At 35.6% G+C, this 26,389-nt stretch overlaps 1 protein-coding gene across 2 annotated transcripts in view; it reads left to right on the forward strand.

Annotated features, from left to right (window-relative positions):
• ATRNL1 (attractin like 1) overlaps positions 1–26,389 on the forward strand; it is a 525,096-nt gene that overhangs the window by 62,338 nt on the left and 436,369 nt on the right. For both annotated transcript variants that reach the window (XM_037400754.1, XM_037400753.1), the window contains exons 6-9: positions 3,793–3,967; positions 5,142–5,229; positions 17,270–17,525; positions 25,244–25,427. In XM_037400754.1, the coding sequence (XP_037256651.1) occupies positions 3,793–3,967; positions 5,142–5,229; positions 17,270–17,525; positions 25,244–25,427 (703 nt within the window). The remainder of the gene's footprint in view (positions 1–3,792; positions 3,968–5,141; positions 5,230–17,269; positions 17,526–25,243; positions 25,428–26,389) is intronic.

Genomic DNA, 26,389 nt, shown 5'->3' on the forward strand with positions numbered 1-26,389 from the left:
TTGCCACTAGGCGGCACTGTTGACCACGACATGTCTGTGCAGGAACGGTAGCTGTAATAACAGACATAAATATGTTCTCATTTTATCACTGGAGGCACAGCTTTCATAATTCTAAGCTCTTCTCTGATCAAAGAATGCTGAATCAATTGTTTCTTTTTAAGCAATCTTAGATTCAAATTGTTTCCTCCAGTGATTTACCAAATCAGAATCTTGCTGAGGTTACAATTCTACTACTGTATCTGTTATTAATGCTCAAGAAATAATACACTCAATTGTTCATACTCTCATTAGACCTCATTCAAATACCGTTAATCTTTTCTGGGTAGAAGGTATAATGAACAATGGGAACTGAGTGCCTCCATCATTTAATGAATGGAAGGTAATTCGGATACAAGTGGATATCGTTCTTCTATAAAGTACTAGGAAAAGTTGACACCTAGTTAGGTACAGATTAGATGCCTGGCTGTTTAATTGTAACATGTTATCCCCAAAATGATAATACACATTGGAAAAATGTAATCTTGTCCCCACCCCCAAAAGATAATGCGCTTTACAATTATGAAACTGATGTAAATTACTTATTTAGTTCATTTAGTAAATTTCAGCAGCTCTCTCTTCTAAATGCTTATCTAGTGTCTCCTTGACTCAGTGTAAAACTTTGCATCCAGAGCATCCTTTGTCAGGAGAGCATCCTTAGCAGAGAGACCTGATAGTTTTTACGTGAGGAGCTACCTCCTCTTGTTTCTTTTGAACGTGGCTTCTTCAAGCTACATTTGATAAATCTTGGTTTTATATTCAGAAAGCCTGCTAGATTCTTCATACCCATCCTATGTCACTCACTTTATAGTCATTTATCACTCACTTCCAAATTTTCTTTATTTCCAAGGAAAACATTCTTAGCCATCTCAGTTGTTCCAGTTACAGAAGCCACTGAATTCCTTTGAACATCTTTGTTACTCTCTTATAAACAGTTTCCAGCCCTAATCTATTGCCTCTTTGGGTAGGGCTCACAATTTTCTGAGTGTAGGTAAATGACTGATTTATACAGTGGAGTAAATATTCTCTGTTCCTAATATGATTTGGTTTTTGACCATTTTTGGGTGTTGATGTGATATTTTAATGAGTTATCCAAGATGAGACTTTGCTACTGACTGGTGTTGGTTAGTTAAGAGACCACCTGCTTTGTAGTCTATCTAAAACAGCTAACTGTCCTGGTTTCAGCTGGGATAGAGTTAATTTTCTTCTTGGTAGCTAGTGTGGCGTTATGTTTTGGATTTGGTCTGAGAACAATGTTGATAACACACAGATATTTTTTTTTTTTTTTTTTTTTTTTTTAGTTTTTGGTAGGTAATATTTATACTAAGTCAAGGACTTTTCAGTTTCTCAGGCCCTGCCAGTGGGAGGCTGGAGGGGCACAAGAAACTGGGAGGGGACACAGCGAGGACAGCTGACCCCAACTAGCCAAAGAGGTATTCCGTACCATGGGACCTTGTGCTCAGTATATAAACTGGGGGGGGGGGGGGGGGGGGGCGGGGTGTTGGCCGGGGCCAGCTGATCACTGTTCAGGCACTGGCTGGGCATTGGTCAGTGGGTGTGAGCAACTGTGTTGTGCATCGCTTGTTTTCTTTCCTTCCTTCCTTTGGATTTATTTACTCTCCCCCTCTCCCTCCTTTTCATTATAACTGTTATTGTTGTTATTCTTTTTATTTTATTTCAATTACTAAATTGTTCTTATCTCAACCCTGGAGTTTTACATTCCTGATTCTCCTTCCGATCCCTCTGGGTGCCAGGGGAGTGAGTGAGTGGCTGTGTGGTACTTACTTACCATCGAGGGTTAAACCATGATGCTTGCTTAGGTTTTTAATTTATCTATGTTGAAATTAATGTGTAATTTAATTGCTCAGTCATATGGTCAGACAAGAACATGTTCAGTGGTTCTGCAAAGGCTTATCATCTTCTTTCTGCCCTCCAGTAGCTGCCTTTATCAGCAAACTTGCTTCGCTACTCATCCTCATTCAGGATCATTAGTGTGTATGTTGAATACCTTGGGTACCAGCAGAAATCCTTATGGGACTCCACAGGTGACCTCCCTCCCTTTAAGAAGTGGCCATTTGCTCCTGTCTACTCTTTCTTTACCATATCTTACAGTCAATCATTTAGCCGTGCAAAGGCTTCATTCTCTTGCTACAAAAGTTGTTTCCTTAAAAAGTCTTTGATGAGGAATTTTGTTAAAAGCCTTGTGAAAATCCGTGTCAGTGTTTCAATTGGATCACCCCATCTTGATTTCCTCAAAGCAGTTTAATAGGTTTGAAAGACAGGTCTTCTCTTTATGAAAGCTGTAGTGATTTTTAAGAGTAGATGGCAATTATCTGTCTGTTGACTAATTCTGTCCATTCTTATAGTTTCTGCTGCTTTGTCTGGTGGAAACAGAAGTATAGCAGGCCAGTAGTTTTCAGAACTCTCATGGAACCTTTTTAAAAAGTTGATGTCATGTGTGACATTTGGGATGCAGACTAATTTTCTTGGTGTGTTTTTTTTTTTTTTAAAATTTTTATTTATTTTTTAAATGTTTGGTGTGTGTGTGTGCTTTTTGGTAGTGTGTGTGGGTTTGGTTTTCTTTGGTTGGTTGTGGTTTGTTTTTTTTTTTGTGTTTTTTTTTTTTTTTTTTTTTAGCATGTTATCACTGAGCTTCCAAAGAAGGTTATGCCCCATCTGACTTCAACAGCTCTGGTTTTTAGTAATGTCCAGTAGCTTGAGGGAAGGATTTATCACAGTTTGGCAGGCTGAGAGGGACATAACGTTGCTTATAGTATTAGCATCAAATTACAGAAATAATTTAGTTGTTATACAACATCTGTATGCCATCACTGATGGTATAAAGTTCAGTCCCATGATTGATAATACTTAAACTGGAACGCAGTGGTGTCCTAAAATTCAGTGTTCTACATCTGGAAATAAAGCCAGTCAGTAATGATGTGCAGTCACTGACAAGAGGCAAATAGTGCATCTTTTCGTTTTTGTAATATGTAATAAATATTACATATCATAAAAATGTAGTAACATTTTGGTTATTACAGAACAAATGAAACGTAAATAATTTTGCTGGTCATGATTTTAATAGTCCTATAACTTAAAGATGGTGCATTTTGCTCACTTTTCCTTATTTAGCAAAGATTGTTTGCTAAAATACCTTCAAAACCAATATGTAGTTGTGGGTTTTGGTAGCTTTGTAGAATGATCTATAAAATTTTATAAAATTTAAGTAGTACTTCATTCTTTTTGTAAAGCACTCTACAGTGTATTTTACTTTTAAAAGATGATGTAGAATGGCATTGGCAAAGGGTAAATTTTTATTCCCGAGATTGACTATAATATAATCTTCATTGTAACTTAATTTACTGTAATGTTCTTTACTTTGATATAAGCTTACTCTGGTTAGGTCAAATACGGTATAGTTTTTCTCCAGAGGTAACATGAAGTGTATATTGTGCTACACATTTTAGACCTATACAGCGTCTACAAATATGATGCATTACACCTTTCTTTCAATTTATGACTCATATAGTATGTTTTCTGAGAAGAATGCTGAAATGGATCATTATTATTTGAGCTCATCTAACTCCGCAATTTGAATGACATCCTTTGTTGTCAATTTTTTTTCACTGGGCATCTGTTAAACATAAAAGTACTATACTGTATTTTATCAGAATGAGCAATCCTGACATCTGTAATTAAGCCTCCCCTCTTTCTTCTTTATTGGCTTTAACAATTGCACATTTGTTTACAAAACAGGTCCAGATTGTTCTCTGAACGTCCCTTCTACCGAGTCTTACTGGATTCTACCAAACGTAAAGCCCTTTAGCCCTTCTGTGGGCCGGGCTTCCCACAAGGCAGTCCTCCATGGGAAATTTATGTGGGTGATCGGCGGATACACTTTTAACTACAGTTCGTTCCAAATGGTGTTGAAGTAAGTGATTTTCTCCTTTTTCATATCCTTTCTGATGTGGCTTAGGGAAACGGATCTTACCAGGGAGGTAGCCTCTACCTTGCAATTTAAGGGAAAGGTTTATATGTTTTTAGATTCTTTATTAGTGGTCTTATTTTCTGCTTGTAATTTTCTCACGATTAAAAAAAAGTGAAAATATGGGTAACGTCAAACTGTGTGCAACTAATATGTAATTTCTTCATATAGCGAGTTTTCTTGCTATACTTTGCTGCAAAACATAAAAATGATTGTGGTGATAAAACAAAAAGTGGAAGAAATCCACGTGCTCGTATTTTCAGACAGTGCATCTAGAATGCTATCTGCGTGATTAGGTTAATTTATAGTTATAGGAGACTTCTATTAATGCACGCAGTTAGCCTGTTGGTGCCATGCCAGTAGGGTTAGGCAGGTCATCCGTATTTCACTTCTTTGTATTTATGACAGTGTGTACATGTATGTATTTGACCACCTATTGAAAATAAAAAGGAAGCAGCTGAAAATATTACCTAGCTGATTTGGATGGTCACTTGTATATTCATAGAGGCCCTAAATGTGGCAAATGAAGGTGTTAGGTTATGTTTGTTAGTATGTTTATTTCTCCTATTTTGGTCTACTTGTTTTCTTCCACATGCAAAAGAAATCCTGTCATCTTTGGGGGATTTGTTGTTTATTTTTTTACCTCTCTTCCATCTTGTTGTGTGTTAATGCATTAATGGACTTATTGTTAATGAAAATTTGATGGAAATCAACCATATGTCTGAGCAGGGTGCTCAACAATGTCTTCAGAGTAGTGCAAAAGATTGTGAAGTGAGCAGTTTAGTGGAGTGGGGTTTTTAATGTGTCTAATAATAGTGAGCTTAGAAACCTAGTTTCATAATTTAAAAGTCTGCTGATGTTTACTACAGTCCCGTTTTCTGAGATTGTTGATCCGTCCGTGGAAGAGCTGTTCCTGGTTTGCTTGATGAACATTCAGCACACTTTCACAAGTTAGTACACTGCCGTAGCAGTTAAAAGTGATCTTGTTACTGCTGCTAACAAATTACCACATCAGATAAACAGTGACTGATAAGAGTCTGCCACCGTAGTTAGTTTGAACATACAAAACCCTCTATTTCGCTGCAGGTAAGAAATGTTTACTTTTCTATTTCTCTTCTAGCTACAATTTGGAAAGCAGTATATGGAATGTAGTACCTGTATCCAAAGGGCCACTCCAGAGATACGGACACACTCTCGCTTTATATCAGGTTTGGACTCTTAAGCATCCTATTTAATTAATTTATTTGTGCGTGCTGTTAGTGATCCTAAAATGATTCATCATGAACATAGTTTTTGAAGAGAATTTAATTTCTAGTTCCTAAACATTTTGTATTAGTATTGTCTTCAGTACTTAGATGTATTGCACAATTTTTGGAAAAAAGATTGTGCAGGAGTCACTTACTAGCTGACCAGAAACCCTCAGAGCAAACCCCACCAATAAAAGGGGGCTAATATAATTGGAATTGTGCTGAGGGCAGGGGAGCTGGGAGCCAAGGGTGACTTCAGCTTGGGCAGTGCCCTCGCTGACCAGGCACCATCCACAGGACCACAGGTGCTGGGTAGCAGGGTCTTTTGACAGCCCCAGGCATGCAAAGTGATGACCCAGGTCCAGGGACTGTTCAGGGAATCTAATTCGGAGCACAAGAAAACAGGGCCAGAGACAGGGCTGGAGAGAAGGCTACAATGTATGCCTGAAGGGTCCATCCAGAAGACAAGGTACCTACGGCACAGGTCCAGGTCCATCCAGGAGGCAGATCACAGGCAGTCGGGAACTAAAGGGTCCATGCCTGAGCTCTGGCACAGGCTAGTCAGGGTTATTAAGGACTGTTAATGCCCTAAAGTTTATGACAGTAAGAAATAAATTTTTATTTATGTGTTATTACTTACTATGGAACCAGAGTAGTATTAAAATAAAAACTATTTTTCTATAATATCTGTAGGTTTACTGTAAGTTCAAGTAAATATGAACTACTGGCAGTTTTGCTTCTACTGGTATCACATAGTCTGCATGCTGCTTTATTGAAAGCACTTTCAAAAGCTTATTTCACACACACACACAAAAGAAAGAAAAAAAAAGAAATAATCTTCATAAAAAAGCAGACTTTTGTTACTTTTGGGCTAGTGTAAGCCTCGTCTCCAAAATATAAAGGACCAAAAGTGACTGCAGTGCATAATTTAGCCTTGTACAGACACTGGCAAACTTGTTACCCGTGACAAAGAAATATGAAATTTGTATCACAAGTTTTCAGTTGTTTGCACAAGACTTCTCCAGTGGTGAAGAACAAAAGAGATTGTATCAAGTCAGACCAGAGTGTTCGTCTAGCCTGGTAACGTGTCTTGAATAACGGTAACAGTGAATGCTTAGGGAAGAATATAACAAAAAATGACAAGAACATACAGAAACTTCCTCAGAATACTGTCCTAGTCTGCAGCTGAGATTTCCTAATACAGAATAGTGTTTTTGTGGAAAGATTATGAATCCATGTTTTTTATTTTTTCCAAATTTTTTGACCATATGTTTATGTTAACATTGATACCATCCTGTGCCTAGAGAATTAAAGTGTATTTTTTTAAGAAATATAGCTATTGGGAAACTGGTACTAGTTGGTTTAATTTTGATGATTCCTACTTCTTCTTTTCCATTTATTTTCTCTGTACCACTGATGATTTTCTTTAAGTCCGTCAAATCCTCTTTCTATCTTTTCTTTTTCATGCTGAACATTCCTTGCATTTTTAATAATTCTCTAGAAGGAAGCTATTTCATATCTTTGATAACATTGTGCCATTGCCTCTACTTCTTCTAGTTCTGTTATGGCCCTTCTGAGACAGGGGGAACCACAGTCTTTAGGGTATTGGTGCCTCAGAGATCGATGTCATAGAATTAACAGTCTAATTTTTTCCTACTAATTCCTAATGGCATTTTGGCTTTTTGAAAATCTGCTGTTGGCTTTGACCTGGTATTTTCACAGAACTATCAGTTATAACCTCAAGATCTCATTCTAGTCAATTCAAAACCCACCACTGTATGTACAGACCTAAAATTGATTTTTATGTGTATGTATCACTTCATGATTACGTATGGAACAGTTATTTACCCTTTTATTCATCCTTGTATTGCACATTCAGTACTATGAGAATCTTCTACAATTCTTTGCTTTTGACCGTTATCTCAGCTATTTTGAGTAGCACGGTGTTGTCAAAAAACAGTGTCATTTTTCCATTCATCCCTGTGCCAGATAGTTTTTTCAGTATGTTGAACAAATCCCAACAGTAGGTCTCTGTGGAACACCACTGATGACCTCTATTAATTTAAGAACTGACCTTTTTTTTCCCCCAAAAACATTTCTTTATTTAATTATCTAGCCTTGTGTTATCTGTCTTGCTTGTCCCAAAGCATCTTAATTTATTTAAGGCATGAGGAAAGTTATCAAGGATCTTTTGGAAATTCCAGGTAACTGAGTCAACCTTTGATTCATTCAGTAAAATTCGATGATTTGCAAGATATAACTTCCCTTTTCAAAAGTTGTTACACTTTTTGTCTGTCTTAACCATGTGTTCACTTATTTCTGTCTTTTCTGCCTGTTGCTTCTCAGACTTTTTGTACTACACAAATTTTGAAGGAGGGATTTGCACACTACAGACAGGGGTCAGCCGTTTTGTTCTTACATTCCTTCAGAACTGATCCTGGTGACTTGTTGCTGACTGTTTTGTCAGTTTTTGGTTGGTGTTTTTTTAAAAAATTTATTTATTTATTATAACCATCTGTTATTAATTTCTGCTATGGAAATACCAGTAAAGACTGCCACAAAGAACTCGCATGAGAAAGTTAACTTCATTTTATCGCTATGGCTTTACTCAGAACACTCCTTCAGACTGTCTACTTGCACCACAAAGTATCTAGTTGGATGTATTTCTGGCACATTTGAAAAATGATGTATTAGTACTTTATATATGAAATTTTGCAGACAGTTCATTAAATTGTTTCATGGCTTGCCTTTTGTATGTGCTGTGGGTTAATCTGCTGGGGTTTTTGAACCTTTATTTTGAAGTATACTTTTTCTTCTAACAGTCTCTATTATCCTCCTGTTAAGTTAAGCTTTATTTATTTCGTTATTTGTAATGGAGATTTTTTTTTTTTAAATAGGAAGCATTCATGTGATCTGAGCAGATGTCCTTAAAATGTATTCATACTGTCATTAAAGATTTTATCCTTTTAGTTGTACCTTTTAGTTTCTTTATGATCAGGCTTCCTATTATATGGTGCTCCTTTTGAAGTTAACCAGAATTGTAGGTGTGGGTGGATTTTTTATGATGTTTGTTTTCTTTTATTTTTTTTTCCTAGCTTCTGTTGCTCTTCCAGAGATGTTGAATCTGTGCATGGCACGGTTAATATTGTAGAGGTGTTTTTCAGTAGCAATATGAACTAGATTCTGTGCATACTCCAACATCAACTCAAAAATTGCTTTTCTTCTTCTCAGTTCCCTGAGTCATTACTAATGCATTATCTGTTCTTTGAAAGGTCAAATCTTTCTGACTGGTATCTTTGGTTATTACAGTTCTTGTAGAGTGTGTGGACCCTTTAGTTAGGAAACATTCAAGTAATGTATCATTTAGCAGTTCAGCATAAAGGCTTAAAATATCATTTAACCTTTTTATTTGACAGTGCTAATATTTTCCTGAGATTTTTCAGACTGAAGGATAACCCCTTCAGAGATAGTTTTACCAGGAAGTATTAAATATAATAGACCTATGTTAATTCAGAGATCTTTTTGGATCTCAGAGAGGAAATGCAACTGTTGTTAATATTAATGAAAACTACAAGAGAGTGTGTAGTGAGGAAGCTGTTGCTGCTGTCAGAGGCACAAGTTGATTAGTAAATAGAATTCACTAATAATGAGTAAAGCACCACTCATCAAATAATTAACTAATATGTTACTTGTCATATTTTTTCTTATTATGTCAAATATCAATATTTACATAGGCCCAAAGAAGCTGATGATGTAAGTTGAAGAATTTTCAAGAGGAAAAAGTATGTCCTTTTGCAATATGTTCTTAAATTAACTTGTTTGGGTAAACTTTTGATATTTTTGCCTTTCAGATGTTCAGTCTCTTGAAAAAACAGAAAAATAATTTAGTGAGAAATGTAGTAGAACATAATACCTAGAGATGGCAGCTTTGAGCTGTGTTTTGAGCAGCATACTAGTCATTGTGTAGTTTCCTTTATAGTTGAGAGAAAAAAATATCCACAGAGAAGAAATTAGATTAAGTTTTTGGCTTGAGCTCCTGAGATTTCAAAGCCTAGTGCTAGACTGGAGTGAGAGCACAGAGCTAGGATTGCCTGATTGTGGTGCAAGGTAAATTGAAGCTATATAGTTGACTCTGTGGAGAATGCAGTAAGTTACTGTGCCCATTTCCCTCTGAAAGCTTCTTTAGTTAAAATTGAAGTACTGTACTTTACTTTATTCTGAAGGAAAAAAGATCAGAAGACTCCCACTGATGTATAGTTATAACAAGTGACTAAGACTTTTTATGCATTTATAGGGGAGAGTCTATAAAATTGTTCTTCCTTTTAGACCAACTAAACCATTAGATAGTACTACCTCCAGTGCCTCTTCAGACTGGTTATTGGAAAGGTGCTACCTATCTCTGCTAGCAATTGGTCCTCCTGTATCTCAGAGACTGTGTATGGTGCCTGGCATCGTGATACTGCAAAATGTCAACATATTTTGAAATAATTCCTCTAAGAAATAGGATTATAAAGAGACTGGAGGAAATGGCTTGTGAGGTTTTTAAAGTAAGTACATACAGCTTTGCTAAACAGTGACTAGACAGGGAGTTAGACGGTAACTTGAAAAATACTGATCCCTGGAATAAAGTAGAAAGGGAGCTGCATACAAGGTGTGCATATGGTCACTGCTGGGAGTTTACTCGGTGCTGAGCTTGTGCTTGTATCGCAGAGTTTGACCTTGTAATTAAACTGCTGCTAGTGGTCCCCAGACAATGGAAGAATGACTGGGCACTGAGATTTGTTTCCTTTGAGAGTGGCAATAGGAACAAGGCAAACAGGCAGTCTGATGTAGGAGTAATCATAAAGATGTGTTCCAGTATATGGACCATTTTATATGTAGTCAAATTTAATTTGACTCATTTGAGTTTCATGAAAGTTACTTTAAATTTAAAGCTTTATTAAAAAAGGGCAATTGTTTTGATTCCTTTTCCAATTTAATTGGTATTGATGTTGAGTCTGTGTATCTCTTCTGGTATTTTTTATTAGTCTAATCAAAACCTAGCGTGAACAAAGCAAAAGAGTAAAAAACTTTTTCTGCTTTAGTACAAGTGAGACAATCTTTCAGCAATTGGTTTATTGTTGTGCTTCTAATGCCTATTTTTGTTGGCTATTTTAGTGTAATTTGGAACAGCACTAGGAATGCAAAAGTATTTTCTAACTGTTCTATTAATAATTAGCAGGTTGTACCACCAATTTGCATAGTTTTTTTATTTGTGACTTTCAATTATGTATTATGCACAACTTGCCTTATAAATATGACTTGCAGACCTCAGAAGTATAAGAGAAGTAGGTAAGATGAGCTGTCATACACTTTATGCACATAGTTTAGATTAAAGTATCTTCAGAGTTCCTTTGCAATTGAGTGGACCTTACTGATGAAGAGATTGGTTCCTTTATGTAAAAAGTGTGATATTTTTCATTCATTGTTATAACATTATATTCCAACTGGTTTGAAAGTTGAAGTCTAAGCATGATCAGCTTTTATGTCTAGCAGATGTTAATACTTTTCTGTCTAGTCTCCGTTACTTATTCCTTCCTTTCAATATGTTGAGTCCAAATATTAAAGTTACACAAGATCAGAGTGACATCTCTGCTAAAACTCCAGCTTACACCTTCAGCACTTTTAAAGCTCTGTCCATGCAGTTTTATTTGCATGGTTTTCTTCAGCCTAGTTTTCTGTTAAATCTAAGAACGTTCATGCAAACAAGTAATTTCCTTTTTTTTTTTTTTTTTTTTTTTTTTTTTGGCTAAAACCACGCTCACTATCTTATTTTCCTGTCCTATGTTTTGAATGCCTCTGTAGTCCAGGGGAAAAAAAAATGGCTTTTAAGATATATAATAACTGACTTAATTGAAACCTTCCATGGATTAATACTTTCATAGCCAGCAACAGTGTGGAAAACTGGATGAAGAAATAAAGTGACAGCACTCTTGATTAGGTTAAAATCCTGACATACAAATTGCTGCAGTATGTACTGTTTTAAACTCAAAATTTGGTCCTGCTGGGAGGCTTAGGTTGTAATATACTCCTCATATAACTTAGCAGGTTCTCATTCAGGTACTTATTCAATGATAATATAGCTCCTCAATAAGGATAATAAAGCAGGCTGCAGGAGGAAGAGTTAGGTGAAGACTGCTTTCCAGTCTGTCAGTCCTGATCTAACGGGAGGATTATTGGATCAAGTAAAGATGTTGGTTATTCTTTTTTTTTTTTTTCTTTTTGTCCTTTTGATATAACACATACAAGAACATTTTTGATGTTGTTACCGTATTAAAGAAGGTAATGAGCTGGGGGGAAATGCAGATGAGGGATTTGACCATTCTAAACCAGGTGGATGTATTGAATGCAGAAAACAAGCTTGTGATGGGTAAGGTATTGCCAGATTACTTTGAGTCTTACATTTTGCTTGAAAAAAAATAATCCAGAAATTTCTTAATGATGTACAGATTTGACTAAACTTTTAGAAATTTCAAGTAACTATAGAGAACAAAATTCTGTTCAAAGTTTGAGTCCTGTTAGTTTATATCAAGTTAATTTTTATACTAATGAATGGGTACAGTTTATGGGAGGAAAACAGATTGATAGTCTTGTGTCAAGAAAATGGAGAATGACTGTTCTTAATGTGGTTTGTGAATGGCATTTCTTTGGCCAAATTTTCAGTAACAGTCTAGATTTATATAAGAACTAAGGCAAAATCCTCCTTTCTGAGTGATAAACGTCTCTGTGTAGCCATGATACAGTTAAGAAATAGAAAATGAAAGTTATGTGGTTATTTGTCGTCGTTTAACCCCAGCTGGTCTTTAAGCACCACGCAGCCGCTTGCTCAGTCCCTCTCACCCAGTGGGACGGGGAGGAGAGCTGCAAAGGAGTGTAAAACTTGAGGGTTGAGAGAAGAACAATTTGATAATTGTTATTTATTCATTACGTTATTATTCATTATTATTTAATAATGAAATAGAATAAAAATGAAAGAACAATAAGAACAATGATAACAATAACAGTTACAATGACAAAGGGAAGGGGAAGAATAAAATCCAGAGGAAAAGGAAGAAAGGAGCACGCGGTGCACGGTGCAGCTGCTCACCGCCTGCCGGCTGATGCCCAGCCAGCCTGAGCAATGATCCGCCTGCCCTGGCCAGCCCCCGGGTGTATATGCCAGGCATGATCCCCATGGTATGGATTGCCTCTGGCTAGGCCAGGTCGGCTGGCCTGGTTGCGCCCCCTCCCTGTTCCTGGTGCCCCTCCAGCCGTCTTGCTAGTAAGGCCCGAGGAACTGAAAAGTCTCACATCAAAGCGCAACCACAGCACTGCACTAGCTCCTAAGAAGATAATTAAGTCCATCCCAGTCGAAACCAGGACATTATTTTAACATGATTAATTTACTTCAAATTAATTAGAAATGGATTATAAATCACCCCCTTATTGCATTTTCTTTACACTTTTTTTTTTTTTTTTGTGTGTGTGTGTAACTACCAGGAAAGTCTTTTGGAACGCAGGCAGGATTTGCATAAATGTAGCATTCCCAGGTACAGTCAGAGCAGTTGATGAGTATTGTTCTTTTAGAAAAAAGGAAAAATTGCAAAATCTAAAGAATAAAAACATTTGTTTTGGAAAAATCTTGTCTTACTGCATTCATATGAAATACAGAATCAATATTAACACTGAGATATGGTGTAGGGAAGAGAGCCTGTCAAGGGAACTAATGATTTTGGCCCTCTGTTCAGGATTCAGGGTGAAGAAGTTACTCTGGTCTGCTGTGTAGTCTTTTGATTGGGACTTTTCAGATGAGTGGGGGCTCTTACCTGCTCTTTTGGTGATCTTCTTGAGTAACTTCCTGGGTCTGTTTCAGGTTTTTTTTTCTCACTGTAAAATGCTCTTCTGTGAAGGGATTTGAAGTCTTGTTAAAATTATGCAAAAGCCAGGTGATACTGTTGGGGCATGATTTTCCAGGAATTACCAAGTACACAGCCTTGGAAGTCAGGAACATGAGACAGCTGAAGTAAAGCGTACTGGATTACCAGTCAGTTTCACAATTTATTATCTTTTACCTGTATTAAAATAAGTATTCACTTACTATTTTGTGGAAATTCTGTGGGTTGGTTTGTCTGTTTTTATGAAACTTTGAATGCACAAATCACAAAGTTATGATTACTCACTTGAAGGAGGATTTATTTTTGGATTTGGAGCCTTTATTAAATTACAGGAATTAGTGCTTTCATGTAGATCCTGACTTTCTTTGTTATTGTAACTAAGGATAAATGCACATTGAATGATTTTATTCTCTTTCGGGCTTCTAAAAGAATTTTGTGCTCAAATTATAAAGTTCAGACTGCTAAGCTGATTGACATTTGTTCACCAGAACTCTCAAGTTTTCTTATTTTCTTCTGTCATCTATTTAGTCATGCAAAGTAAGTAACTTTCCAAAGTTTCTGGTTTTGGGGTTTTTTTTTTTTGGTTGGTTGGTTGTTTTTTTTCTTTTTTTCTTAAAAAAAAAAGTTTTATTTTTTTAAAGAAAAGCATTTTTAATTTTACAATCTGGATATTGTTCATGATCATCCAATGGATTTTTTTTTGTTATTGTTTGTAATCGAAAATTAAATAAGGAATAGGCTCTCCAGAGGTATGCCTGTATTAAAAATCTGTTTTCACAGACTCACAAAGAATAGTTGAGTTTGGAAAGGACCTCTGGAGGTCATCTTGACCAGCCTCTCTGCTCAAAGCAGGGTCAACTACAGCAGGCTCCTCTAGACGTCATCCAGTTGGGTTTTGCATATCTCCAAGGATATTAAATTCCATGTCTCTGAGCAATCTGTTCCAGTCTTTGACCATCCTCACTGTAAAAAATAAAAGTTTTCTTCTTACATTGGGGTTGGATTTCTTGTAATCCAACTTTTGCCCATCCCCTCTGGTTCTGTTCCCTGGATAACACTGTAAAGTCTGGCTCCCTCCTTTTTACTCTGTCCCACCAGGCATTTAGTTTTATTTGATTTATTCAGTTATTTAAGATACACGTACTCCAAAGTTGATGATGATATCAATAAGGTGAAGAAATTAAGGGGAATTTTTTTGCCTTAAATTGTCTTAATTTCTCCAACAGGCTTTCCAAATTGTGGAATTTACTTTTTCTCCTGTATTTGAGTTATTCTCTTGTTACTATTTTGCCTAGCTGCAACAGGTGCGTGTATCATTACTCTGTAAGAGAAACAGATCAAACTAATGCTTTCTTTTTCTCTTGAGAAAAGTGATTTAATTGTTTTGTTCAAATCCTGGCTTTGGTCTTGTGATTACTGCCACCTTCTGTCAACCTCTCTGCTCAATATGCACAGCCAACTATTCAGAGACCCATATACCTTTTGTCATTTTTCCTTCTCGTTATGGTTCATCAAGAATTTCTACTGAAATAGTTTTCTCAAGGAAAAAAGCTGATTTGAGAAAATTGAAACATCTCTTGGGAAGCTTTGGTTCCATTGAAACTAACAGGAGCCATACTGGCTGTTTTGTTGCCTTGCTCCTGAACACATGCGAAGAAATGATGTGATCCGTAGGTGGGAATGTCACAAATGAGCGAGCTGCCTACCTGCTTGGTTTACAGCAAGATGTTTCTCATTTTTGCTCGAATTTCCTACTGAGCAGGAACTCTGAATTACAAGTTCAATATACAGTGTAGTAACTATAGTTAGTTTTAAAGTGTTTTCCAGCAGCGCTACGAGCTTCTTAATCTCAGAAATAGCCCTGGGTGAAGCTTAGTTAGATCTGCTTTTGGCATTGATAAAGCAGTTGTCATGACCTTCTTGTCTTTTTCTCTGTGACTAGTCTTGTGTACAGGATCTGCTGTGTCGTTTATAAAGATTGCAGAAGTGTTCTTTTATCTGAACTTTGAATCATTTAAGCAGAACTGTGAGGAGGACTTTCTTACTGTCAGCTGTCTGAGGAATCGTTTCAAAGTTCACGCAGCTCTTTAGGTGACCTTTTTTTGTGTAGTGTCTTTCCTCAGTGTCAGAAATCTTTTTTTCAAACAGTTATACATCGCCTGCAACTCCCTAATTAGCTCTTTTTCTGCTGTAGTTTCTTATCAGCATTTAAGAACAAATAAAGAAATAATTAGTCTACTATGTTATAGCAATGCTGATTTGCCTTTTAAGATCTTTGTGGCAGTGTAATGTATGAGTCATATAGGATATTTTTAAGAAGAGTATTTGTTCAAGCCATTCCCTTGGATCAGTGCACAGCCTCCTTACAGCTTTTGTGGGTCTTCACCAAGCTCTTGGAAATGTTACTTCATCTCATAGGAAATGAATGGCTTCAGATGTATATATCTAATACCGCTACAAAATCCTGCCAATGAATGTTTTTCTTTTGTTCAAACATCAGCAGTCCGATCTAACTGATAACACAAAGTATCCCTGCATAGGAATGATTTAAATTTCAAATCAAGAAATGTTTACCTGCCTCAAATGAAAAAATAGTTGAAAGTCTTCTAAAAATTTCAGGTGTACTCTTAAACACAGGTCAGAGAGTTTGGTCAGTCATTTACTGACTGATCTCTCTGAATAATAAGAAAATATATAAGTATCCCTGGACTCTGTTGTTTACCATCAACTGTAGGTATATAGACAGCATTCCAACGCTCTCAAGCCTTTGTTTCGCTGAGCTAAATAGACTGTCATTCTACTAATCATGTGCATTTTACATGCCGGCCAGTTTGAGTTAATCTTTCTTGACATGTATGATGATAGTAGCATGTATTTTACATTTCTATTTAGATCCCATCAGCTTCTTGTACAAAAAGTCTGAAATTTCTGCTTGGTGATCTAAACTTCCTACATTACGTAGTTTCCTTATCTTCTAGTCTCTCTTTCTGAGGCTTTGTATTCCATGCCAAGCAAAATTGCCAAATGTGCTAAGCCTGCAGCTTCTCCCCATGGTGGTTTTTGTTTTGTTTTGTTTTTTTGAACAAGGTAAGATTATATTTAAGGTAAACCCTAGAACGTTATATTGCAACATTCAGAAGACAACTGCCAGCTGTACAAACAAGGTGCAGATGGGATGCAGATGTTATGTGGTTCTGGTATGCCCTTATCAAAGACTGAGTATCATCCTCAGAACCAGAGGCAGTTTGTTCTACCCAGGATAAACTGTCCTTGAGCCGCTCTGTGAAGCCCACAAACTGCAATTTGTTCTGTGACTTTGTATGCCTTGGTTTGCAACTCCAGATGAAGTCGGAAATTCAGTAGGATTTACTTTCACTCAATATTGAAGTAAATAATTCATTACTTATCAAAACAGATGACGTTTCTGTTTGAGGTATGTGGTTCGTGAAGACTGGAAAATCTGTTTTGCATCCCTTTAAAACAATTCAAAGTACTCCCTATGGCATTGGGCTTTGGCAGATGGGCCCAAGAGGATGCTATACACTCATTGTCTCTTTACTTTGGGCTCTGATGACTGTGAATGTTCTCGGGGCTTAAGTTACTTTGCTAGAATATGCGCTTTTGTGACATGCTGAATGAAATCCCTGTCGACAGAGTGTGTGGAAAATCACGTTTTAGGTCTGTGATTTTTTTCCTTAAGAAAACAATATAATATCCTTTCTGTTTAGTGCAGGGCTTTTTTGTGGTTGTAGGTTGTTTTTTTTTTAATAGAATGCTGCAATATGAATTAGAAGAGCTATATAATTAAAGTTTTTCTGCTTGAAGTAATCTGGTTGAGATTCATTTGGGTGTCATTTTCATAGCTGGGTTTATTTTTCAGAGAAACAGTCTCCTTATCATTGTTGGTTTAGTTTAAATGTCATTGTCTGGGATTAGTGTCTGATACTGAGCTGGTAATGTAAGATTAAATGTGAAGATTTAAATCAGATTTACAGTTATGAAATATTACACAGCATAGAATTACGCAGTTCAGATGTTATCCTGCTGTAATCCATTATTTGCTTTCTCTTCTCTCCCAATTTTTACAGGAAGACATTTACATGTATGGAGGCAAAATTGAAACCAATAATGGCAATGTTACTGATGAGCTGTGGATTTTCAACATTCACAGCCAAACGTGGAGCACCAGAACTCCAGCAGTACTTGTACATGGCCAGCAGTACGCTGTGGAAGGTCATTCAGCACACATAGTAGAGCTGGACAGCAGAGATGTGGTTATGATTATAATTTTTGGATATTCTGCCATATACGGTTACACGAGCATTGTGCAAGAATACTACATCAGTAAGTTGCTTTCAAGTAATTTTTATCATGTAGTGATAAAAAAATTCCTTTTTTAAAAAGTGAAAATCACTCCTGTTTTCAGAAAGAAAAGATGTATTTTTCAAAACAAATAAAACCTCATCTTTTTTTACTTCAAATTATTCAAATAGATCAGATTTCTTGTTAAGCAGTAGCACTTCATACACGTTTGGAGTATAATGGCTTTGGCCATGTGCTATTTTGTACATGACTGTGATACTCTAAGGGGGATGAAAGTTGAAACCAGAAAGTCCATGCAGCAGTTATTGTCAATAAACTTGCTTTTTTATCACAGACTACTGTTTTTATCACAGAAGAGACAAAAGTAAAAAGAATAAGCAAAGCAAAAATAGAAAGGGCAAAACAGAACACAATGAACAGTGCTTACTACAATAATTTAGTTATTTTGAAGGCTCTTTAATGTTGCTGTAATACTTTCATTCTGATTTTCAAAATGTAATAACTTAGTTCATCATTATATGTAAGATTCTTTCTAAAATGTATATGTATTACTAGAAGAAATAGGAGAAAATGAATGCTAATTTTTGTAAACAACCTGCCATGTCTGCCTGAGATTCCCTTTGTGAACTGCAAGCTTTTCCTAAGGGTGATTTGATTTTAAACGCTAGATTTTTTCTAAAATTTAAATTTAAAAACTAAAATTAAGTAAACCAAGAGGAACTTTTTGATCTTATACATGGTACATCTAAGATATTATTTTAATAGAATAAACATGAAAATCTACACCTTCTAGTATATTTTTAGGAATTTTTATATGCCCATTAATTCAAATTATAATCTTTTCCTGATTTCTTGTTTTCTATAATTTTGATCTTAGTTCCTCAGTTATTTAAGCAATCAAAGAGTGTATAATCCAAAATTTCAAAGTAATATTTATACATTAAGGTGTAATACATTTTTTTTTTTAATTGTTCCATTTAACTTTTTTGCATGTCTGTATATAAGCACTGTTTAAGCAGATTTATGGGCTAGGGAAATCCCTTCAAAACTCAGAGGGTTCTTATGCTTCCTGACATTATCTGTGATGGTAGTGTTGAAATTTTATAACAGTGTTGAAAAAGGATAAAAGAGAATGGGAACAGGAAGAGTAGCATCATGATGTGCATTATCCACACTGAAAAATTTGATTGAACTGCATAAAACTATTATAAACTCTGGTCTTGGAATGATATTTCTAAATAATATTTTAAAAATTGTTGAGAATTAAAGGCCAGTTTTTTGAAAAAAAGTTGGGTTTTTTTAATCTACCAGAGAAATATTTTTTTCTTGAAGACGAAAAAGTGTTGTTCTAGTTTTCTGCATTCTGGTTCACTGTAATGTCTGTTGGAACTTTGAATTATTTGCTTCTGTTCAGGCTGCTTACTTAGTCTGGAGTACCAATATTATTCTCACCTGTTATTGTGGGTAGTGTAATTATGAAGAGGGGTACATGATTCACTTTGTGGTGTAAAATTATCTGTCTGGCAGATTTTATTGCTGGCCTTATGGTTGAAATGTATAACTTCTATTTTATTTTTTTAATTTTAAAGCTAGGTTTGTGGAGGATTAATAAAACAGACTAAGCTTATACAAAACAAGCAAACCAAGAGAAAACCCCAAACCTTTCATACCATGGTGATAAGCTTTGAGTAGGAGAAAGCACTTATTTCTCTGGCAGTTATTATGGGTCTGAATTATTGTTGAGTTTTTATTGTTGAGTCTTTTCTAAGACAAGAATTTTATCACATACTAATGAGAAATTTAGTTTGTTAGAGAAATTATCCTTCATTTGCATCAAACATAAACTTGGAACAGTATAGGGTATTACTGTGGAAACGCGTTGATTTCAGTCGGTCTGCTGCTGCGATGCAGGATTATTGGCACATGCAATACTTTGCAGAGCATGGTCTATATGCTGTAACGGAACCATTTCTACCACGGATAATTCTCATCTTTCATTTTACCTCATTGCATCTCCTTCCTTCCCCTTCCCTCTAAGTTAAGTGAATTTTGTGGCAAATTTTCCTGAATTCTGTTTCAGCTGTGGCATTTATCTGCAGTTTTGCAGTTGTAGGATCATTTTTAACCAGAAAATTCCAGGTGGTGGTTTAAAATAAGAATGACTAGTTTTTGGGGAACTTTAGCAGCTCGGAATCCATACTTAAAAGACATAGGAAGTGATAGAAGTATTGCTGTGAACCTGCTTGAATCAGAAAGAAAAATTGTTATAAAAAAGGGCTTCTGACATTATGGAAAGAAAAATTAGTGTCCAATTTTCTCTCTCTCTCTGCTTGATTTCAAAATATACATTACCTTAACATTTCAAATTGTACTGCTTTAGTATTTCTAAATGTTATTGGCCGTGGCTTGTAGTCCTAATGAAGGCTATTTTTCAAGCATTTACCAGATGCCTACTGAAAGAAAGAAGCATAGAAAAAGGCAACTTACCCTTTGGTTAAGTGAACTGAAGCCCCTAGTGATTCAGTCCTGTTAGTGAACTTTGAACCTGTTACATGCAATTCTGGTGCTAAAGCCTTCTTTAGTTACTCTGACCCTGATTTCCATGGGATCTGGGTCAAGAAACATCTGAAGAAGTTTTAATTATTTGTGCATCCCCTAGCTTTTCACATAGATAGGTAGTTCTTATTAACACAATGTGAATCAAATGTATGCATGGTCTGAAAATTTCTAAGACGTTGTCTGATTATTGAAAAGAAAAATTTCTATGAAAGTCCAATAAATTATGGAAAAAGTTGACATGATTTGCAGACAGGTTTTCGCCATGGAGAAGCATAGGAACTCATTTCTAGTCCAAAAGGATGGTGGTTGTTGCAGGAACAAAAGAGATTCCTGTTGTCCTTTCTTGCTATACCTAGACTTACGACTTTTGAGGAACCAATAAATTCTGGTATGGGAATAATGTGAATTATTTTACTAACTTGAACCATAAAGTTTTCTGGGTTACTCCCCAGAGAAATTTATATCCCTTTAGGTTAGCAATACCTCATAAACCTTCTAAGAATCTCAGTGTGAGTCTCAAGGTGAATATAATAATGGTGGTTTAACTGGAGTTTCTTAATATATAAGGAGCTTTTATAAACTTCTGAATAAGTCTTCTGTGTTTTTATTTTATTTTTTTAGATGATAAAGATTTGTTTGGATTAGCATCATATCACTTTGGTTTTTAGACTGATTTTTTTGTGACTTCAGAAATAGGTTATAGGTTGCTTTTGATTTATTTAATTTTTTTTTTAAATAGTGTTAAAAGAAATGGCCCTGTGATGTAACATGCATTTCATGGTGTTCCCCCCCCCCCCCCCCCCCCCCCCCCCGCCATATTACTGTAAGCTTCATGGTTGCTTAAAAATTTTTCAAGTTTGTCACTGCAATGAAAAGAAGGTGGCACACTGAGGTGCTGCTTCGACATTTTGTTCTTTTTGCCTAATCTTTTAAAGGTTGTGTTATGGTAAGAGTAGATTAGGCCAATGCATCTATCTTTCCTTGGATTTTTTTTTAGTGGCTTTATTATTGCATATTTTTTTTTAAACGTCATCTTAGAAACAACTTTGTCTCAAAATCCTATTTTAATTATTCTACTTTGAATCATAAAGTGATTATTGCTGAAATTTGCAATTTTTCTTGATTTGACTATCCTAATCAGTTTTTTGCAAAGAAAAAAATTGGAAAAAAAAAAAGAAAAGGTTTTGTTTCTTATTTCATTTGCTTTGCATTCTTTGATACTGGAATGCGGTTACATCTTTTGCTTCTGTGAGTAAAAGGCTGGAATTTATCACCCTGGTCGACAAATTAAGTGCTTTTAAAATGTAAATACCATATTTTGTAATTCCTTTCAAAAATATATGAGGATTAATCTTAAACAGTTTGAGTTTTCTTCAGTGTCATTGGATTGGAAAATTGGTTATAATTTTAGTGGCTAGGTATCCTCTAATTCGTAGCCTACCTTTAGCAATGACCTGTTTCTGTTTGCTTGTTTTCTGGGTGATACATTGTGTAATGAAAGCAGCTTGTCTCCTTTCCTGGAATTCTCTTTGAGTTATATTCATAGATACCAATCCTCTCTTTTGCAAGACTAATTAGGGCAACCTCACCTATTCTGCTTTCATTCTAATAGTTCATCTCTATACCTTTTCCACCCAGAGTTCAAATCTCTTGAACATGGATGATTACAAAAGCCTTGACATATTCTAGGTGAGATTTCACCAGTGCCTGGCTGAATAACCTTAATCCTACTTTATCTGGAATACCTCACTTGATATGTAGTAAAATGACACTTGTACTACATCCATGAGAATGTCATTGATAGCTCACAGACTTTCTCTGATGAAGCAGTGCTCCTACCCGTTCTCCTCAGTCATCATGAACTGATGAGCTTCCATTTTGATAGAAGTTCATGTTGCTCATCCCATTGCACAATCTGTTTAAGTTTTTGTTGAATTTTGATCCATTTTTTAGGTAAATGTGATGTAAGTGGTTTGGTACATTTATAATGCCCAGTGAAACAGTTTCCCATTACTTCAACATTTTTTATTTGTGCTTTTTTTTTTTTTTAAAAAGCCCCTTTGTTCTATACCTTTGCATATTACTGAGGATCTTGTCTCTCCTCCCTCTGGTCTTTAATGTCAGCGTTATGGCTGCTGTTCTTGGTAATCTAACCAGCTTTGTTTAAAATGCTTGCTGCTGGACCTGCAGTTTCACTTGCTGTGTCTGTCAGAATTTTGGAATGGATTCATACTTCCACCTTCAGTACATTCAATTAATGTCTTTAGCTTCTATCTCAGCTGTAATTTCTTTTTCTGTTTACATGTTTTTGTAGATGCCCTTTTTTTTTTGGGTTTTTTTTTTTTGTTTTGTTTTCTCTCTTCCTTCATCAGTCTCCTGGAAATGGTTGTGGTAAGGCTGGACATGAAGTGGGTGATTCTGTTTGACAAAGTGACCAGAATATTGTCACCTGTAACTGTGTCCATTGGTTTAGTAGCTGGCAGATTTAATTATCTGAAGTTATCTTACTGACTTGCCTAAGCATTTCAAGAGAAACTTCATGGTAGATTCTCTGGGAAATTGCCTAGACATTGATGAAAAATGTCAAACTACAAATGAAAAGAAGCCCCTATTACTGGCATGATTTTCTTTTTTTTGGTGATTTTTTTTCTCAAAATCCATTTGAGCTTTTTTTTTTTTTTTTTTTTTTTAACACTATTAAACTTTCAAGTTGAAATCTGGAAACAAAAAAAAAAAAAACCCAACTATTTTCTTATGTCTGTTTGTTTATTCATAGAGCTTTTCCTGTATTTGGCTTTTTAAGCTGTTCAGGATGCAGAGTTTCACGTGACTGGTTTGGTCAATCGAGTCCTTCATCTGATCTAATGATGGAAAGAGTGGGATCTTGGAGTATGAGAAGAGTTATGTAAATGCCTTCAATAAAAATTAGATTTCTGTTTAAAAAGATAAATGAAGATCCGTATCAGTGAGTTGTTAAAAAAAAAAAAAAAAGGCAAATCATATGCATAGTAATGTCTTTAAATTCAGACAAGTGTATTTTTGTGTGATTGATGCAATATTCAAGATGCTGAAAAAGTGTGAAACATCAAAACTGCATATACACGTTTCGGTATTCAAAATTCAGGCAGCTCAACTGAATTTTAGGATGGGAAGTAGAGAAACTGTAATACTGCTTTTGACTTTTATTTCGTAAAGATGTTGCTGGACATCATTGCTCAAATTTAGGTCATTATTCATAGCACATGGTTTTTATTATGCAGGAAGGATCAGCTATTCATAGTTCTGTGCAAGTCATGTAAAGCTATGCAGTATGCCATTTTACCATGACAGTGTTCTAAATGCTGCATAAACCAGATATAAATGCAAAACATTTTATTATGCATATGAACAACACCATTGTGTAAATTTATGTGCAGAAATAGTATTTTTTCCCTGAAAAGCATATATGCCAGTCTTTAGGACTGATCAATATTTAAATGAAAAAATGAAGATGGTGTCGATGATAGAAAGGTGTATCTGCAGGTTGACTCCTCACCAACCCTATTACATAAATTGTATCAGGTAAATCTATTTGTTGGCAAGGTAATATGTATGTAAAATACAGTATTATTGGTAGAAATCTGATCTTTATGTACAGATTCGTAGTTCTTAATAGCTTGATAATATCCAACAGAGAGATTGGAATAAAATATTAGTTACATTACACTTCATATAAATAACGTAAATATACTGTGTCAGATATAAATAGTGTATTACACAAACATCAGCATTTGTACATATACAATCAGCACAGGTCTTCCAGTTTAATCTATACTTTATAACTTGCTATAAGCACTTGTTACTGAAAAAAATGTAAGTTGCTTATAGAGGTAGTGCCTGGAAAGCATTTAATGAAAGTCGAATAGCAGCAGTAATAACTGAAAGTCAAGAGTCTCTTCAATGAACAGAAGAATCTGGAGGAAAAAGAGGTAATCTCAAACTACCTACATAATGTCAGCTAAAAATTGAAATAGAATTTAAACTAACTTTCAGATGAAGCAAGGTATATGGTGTTGTGTGCTGGCCTTGGATAAGTAACTCAATAATGGCAGCCTCTTTAGGTTGAGAATCAGGAGACTGCTGCACTTTGGAAGTCCATGTCCACCCTTTCTATTCATCTGACATAATTTTCAAGAGGCTGTAAGTGAATTATTTCTTCCATTTCACACCCGCAGAACTGGCTGCTTAATCATCCCAGGCTCTTTTGAATAGGCTGGTTTCTACAGGAAATACCTCTGGATGGTTCTTTTTGTGACTTATGTCATCAGCTGGGAAGATGGAGGGGGGGAAAAAAATAGATGTTCAGGGCCACAGGGAACAAGAAGTCCTTTAACCTCTCTGCCTTTTTTTATTGCTATGGTAAAGTATTTTCCAGTTGCGTTTTATTCTTCAGCTATTGTGAATGGTTTTATTTGGTGTCTCTCTGCAATTATTGATGTGATGTAAAATGTGGATTTAAATGCTAGTTTAATGAGCTGCTATCAAATGATCCTTCTGTGAGTTTTCAGCAACTGAGTAGGTATATTTGCAGTTAAATAAGTAAGAAACAGTAGTTGGAAACTGATTTTAGCTCAATAATTTTACAGTTCAGTAGCAAAGCATTTGTCTGTATCCCTGTGTACCTTGAGCTACCTTACGTTACATGCTTCTCGAAAATCTCAGCACTTCAGTTTCTGCTAGGCTTCTCCAGACAGTTTCCTTCTGATTGAGTACAGGTGGTGCTAATGCAGCTGGAGTAGCAGGAGCACTGAATTCTCATCAGCCATCTCTGGCAGGACAAAGTTAAGGCTGAGAGAGAATTAATCGTAACTCTCATTTTCATATTTTCTGAAAGGTTTGGGGATTTTTTTAAAATTGTTTTAGCATGTGCTGATCTCACGTATGTAAGAGTATGAGATACTGCCTGGAACCTGTGACAATGATGTGTTTGTGATTAATCAAGACTAGCAGTTGATAGTCTAAAACCATTAACCAATTGTAGGTGTTTTGATACACTAGTATAAAATTACTTCTTAAAAAACTCCCCAGTTATTGCTGCATGTAGAATCATAATAAAAATGATTTAATCTGCTTAAAACTCCTAATATTGTGTGTTAGCAATAGTCAGCCTTAAAACTATGTCTTTTGTACATCTTTTCCAGGGTCCAATTCTTGGCTTGTACCAGAAACAAAAGGAGCAATTGTCCAAGGTGGATACGGCCATACTAGTGTCTATGATGAACTGACAAAATCTGTTTATGTCCATGGTGGTTACAAAGCATTGCCTGGCAATAAATATGGACTGGTAGATGATCTTTACAGATATGAAGTTAATACTCGGACATGGTAAGTGGGATTTATAATGTAGGAAATTAAGTTAATTGTTACTGAAGAAGAAAACATAAGTATAGAGTAAGGTTCTAGTAAAGTCATGTAGGCTCCTACATATCCTTTACATGTTGCAGAACAGTGCACTCTCTGCAACAAAATGGAAGACTTGTGGTGAGGGATTAGACTTTAGCCAGTGGATTAATGGAGCTACACATCAAAGGAATGGCAGGAAGGAAGCTTTGCACGTGTTCTACAAATTCAGAAAAGGTTCTCCTGTACGGACATAACCACTATGCTGAAAGAGTACATGTGTACTGTTTCCACATGCTGTGAATATACTGCTGATGCACATTGAAGTACCTGTTATATAGAAAAGTAGATGCATTTAAAAACTGTGGAAGGTTACTTTTCACAAAACTATCAGAAATAAGAGAGAAAATTCCTGGTATTGTATAGGGAACCTTAGTTATTAAAGTTCTTGGTGTTTCTGTTTTTTTGTCAGTTCCTTGTCCTTCAAGTTTATTATAACTTGTGAATGCTACTTGTATAGAAAGTAATATTTTTTTCTTACCCTAGAGATGATTTGAGATCAAGAACTGTTTCTCGGAACATTTTATTCTTGCAATTTAACATTTGTGTTGAGCACTGATGGCTTAACTTTAAGCACACAAGACTTGCTCTCAGATGTTGGAAACGTGGGTTTGATTTTGCTGGGGCTCTTGATTTTGAATGCCACTAACTTGTGGCATTTGGAAACATTATTAAAAGACCTTTTTGTCCCTTTTAATGTATTTTAAATTGCTGGAATTTTAATGCTCTCTTATTATAGTCTATTCTTGGAACTAGTGATACTGTATCCTTTGGTCTGTTCAACAATACAATAATAATCATTGGAATATTTTTATTCAGTATTCATGTAAAAACTAATAATGAATGCTTCTGTGTATACTAATGTGGCATTCTCTGCAGCCTGTAGA

This window comes from Falco rusticolus, chromosome 9, assembly GCF_015220075.1.
Source record: "Falco rusticolus isolate bFalRus1 chromosome 9, bFalRus1.pri, whole genome shotgun sequence".
Taxonomy (NCBI): domain Eukaryota; kingdom Metazoa; phylum Chordata; class Aves; order Falconiformes; family Falconidae; genus Falco; species Falco rusticolus.